This window comes from Cibotium barometz, chromosome 56, assembly GCF_041138505.1.
Source record: "Cibotium barometz isolate CiBa-2024 chromosome 56, ASM4113850v1, whole genome shotgun sequence".
Taxonomy (NCBI): Eukaryota; Viridiplantae; Streptophyta; class Polypodiopsida; order Cyatheales; family Cibotiaceae; genus Cibotium; species Cibotium barometz.
Window position 1 is genome coordinate 35,655,492 of NC_141101.1, and position 2,569 is coordinate 35,658,060.

The following is a 2,569-nucleotide window of genomic DNA, read 5'->3' on the forward strand; positions in this document are numbered from 1 at the left end:
ATAACAAATTGACAGAAATCAAGGTCACAAGTGCCCACTTCTTGAAGGCCTCTTTCCAGCTTGGAAACCACCCATAAACGCCACAGAAATCACAGAGCTCACTAGAAAACACAACTACAAACCGAAGTCACACTAAAGGTACAAGTGCCAGTCACGACTCACATGCAATGTAGAAAATACAAGATTTGATGGCATAACTATAGAAAGATAAAAGCAACGCATTGGCTTGTAGTGCAAACATAATACAGACTGCACTGTGAAGATATTCAACTGCTACTCCCATCGTTTCTATTCATCATCCTCACATTATAGCGTGCGCACACGTGCACATCAAAGAGAGAGAGAGAGAGACAGAGAGAGAGAGAGAGAGAGAGAGAGATTGTCCTACAAATGAACTAGTCATTATGTTGATGCTATCAGTTGATTGAACCTACCCCAAAGAGAGAAATTTCCCATAAAGATGTTTGCCAAAAGTTTCTCTATGTGAACCTTGATCTCGCCAGCATCAGGGAGAAAGAAGAAAAGGTTGTGTATCAACCAACATGACACAGCAAGTGTACCAAAAGAGCTTCTGACTGATACCTTCATACACTGAAGAACAGAGCTCCTACCAAAAGTAGTCTACATCATGAGTATGATAACTCATGCCTGTCACAAATTTGTGTTCAATGTCCTGAAAACTGAACAGACCAAATACGTCCATATGCTCAGGTGGATTTGTTGCCAATAAATCTGCCAGTACAATCACGGTACGGCAGAGGGAGACTAACTCCTGTACTCATCACTAGGCTGAGGAAATCAGGATCATCAGGCCTAGGGGGAGGCAGGGTCCCTGAAACCAGCATGACAACATCCATAATAGAACCAGGGAGGAGCCTCAAGACTTTGTCATCTACTGAATGCCCTGAAACAATCTCTGCCATGTCAGTCTTTTCCATCCTGTTGGCTAAGATCTTGTGCTCGATGCCCCATGATTTTCCTAAAGAGAGTAAACCCTTTGATTCACTGTCCCTTACCCGTGCTCCTTCCAGCCAGTTAGTAGACTGAGACTGCTTTACTTCTTTGTCTCTCCATTGCTTTGCTTTACTTGCTAGTTTGCTATGCTCCTGCTCACCATAGGCATGTTTGAGGGCCTTCAGCTTTGGTGTGGATGAAGCAAAGGCACACTCCCCCTCTTCGGCTGTACGTTTCCTGATTTTCTCAACATTGGACAGAGAAGCAACACCCACAGTTGCTGGGCTAATTCTTGGTCTGACCAAGGCTTCCTCTCCTGGCGGCTCTTCAGGCCTCATCTGAACAGAAATGTCATGTTTGGCCTGCTGCTCACGCACAGCATCACTGGAAACATTCTTGTTGGATGTCTGGTTAAATATGAAGGCCAGTTTCTCAGCAACCCGGAGCTCGAATGTGGGATTTTCCTCAGTGCTGTTCTGTGGAAAGCCATTACCAGCTGATATTTCAGCCCTACAGGCATGCTTCTTCTGCTCAAGGCAGTCTGTGTTGGGTTGTAGAGTACTCATAATGGCAGCTGACGTTTCAATGTTCACAAATGGAGCCACAACAAATTGGTTGAGGCACCTCTCTGTATCTTCTACTGCTGGAGGCTTGGGGTCTTGTTCTTGGCCATCCCCCTTGTTTGCGCTATGATTAAGCACCACTCCATGTTCTCTGATTGACACGGAGTGAACGATGCTCTGCTCCACCCCCACCCCTCCTGCTGCTAGGGGAGGCACATCACCCTTGTCCAGCACCAGGAGAGATCTGTTTGCCTCCTCCTCCTCCTTCTTCTTCTTCATGACAGTTTCATCGCCAACGAGCAGATTATCCCTGCCAAGCTCTACGAGATGATCCATGCCCATCACCATGCCAGTACACTTGGAGGCTGCGTTCTCTGCTCCACTTTGCGACTGCGTAATGATTCGAGAACCGAAGAGATCGCCGAACGCATCCAAGGGCGTGTGGGGAGAGAGAGATCGGGAGCGGTCGCTCTCGAAGGCTGGGTTGTAGCTATCGTCCTCCCCTCCTCCCTTCTCCAGTTGTGTGTCGGGTGACGCCCACTCCACGGGCTCCTGCATGCAGAAAATAGTTGTGATGGCGGCCTCTCCTCCTTTTCCCCCATCATCATCACCATCCGACTCTCCGCCGCTTCCGCACAATCTCCAAAGGCCTAGCTGCAGTGGCTGGGACGACGGCGACAAGGGTTGCTTCTCCTCCCAGCCGGGAATGTGCTTCAGGATGTCTTCCTGCGAGGAGGACACCGCGGACTCCGTCACAATGAACCGGTATGGGTCTACCATCATCATCCTCCCTGCGAAATGAAGAGGCGGCGCTCTCTCTCTCTCTCACACACACACTTTCATCCAGAAAGAGAAGTGGTCTTTGCCTGGAAACGAAGGCAACGCTTTAACTTCCTTCCCCCACACACTTTTTTGTAAATCCTTGATTTATTTACAAGTGGGAAACCTCTAAGCGAGGAAAACCCATAAAAAGAACACTAACCATAGGTTTCACTACCTAGTCCCCAGCATCATAAGCAAAATGAAGCGCGTGACCAAGCGAGAACTTGAAG

At 48.3% G+C, this 2,569-nt stretch overlaps 1 protein-coding gene across 1 annotated transcript; it reads right to left on the bottom strand.

Moving 5' to 3' along the window:
- Positions 1 to 387: 387 nt before the first annotated feature.
- Positions 388 to 2,359, bottom strand: LOC147607160 (uncharacterized). Its single transcript, XM_086791397.1, has one exon. The coding sequence runs from the start codon at positions 2,301 to 2,303 to the stop codon at positions 708 to 710; it is 1,596 nt and encodes a 531-aa protein (XP_086647523.1). The 5' UTR covers positions 2,304 to 2,359; the 3' UTR covers positions 388 to 707.
- Between the last annotated feature and the right edge of the window lie 210 nt (positions 2,360 to 2,569).

Coding starts and splice junctions, on each gene's coding strand:
- LOC147607160 (XM_086791397.1), bottom strand. CDS start 2,303: ATGATGATGGTAGACCCATACCGGTTCATTGTGACGGAGTCCGCGGTG.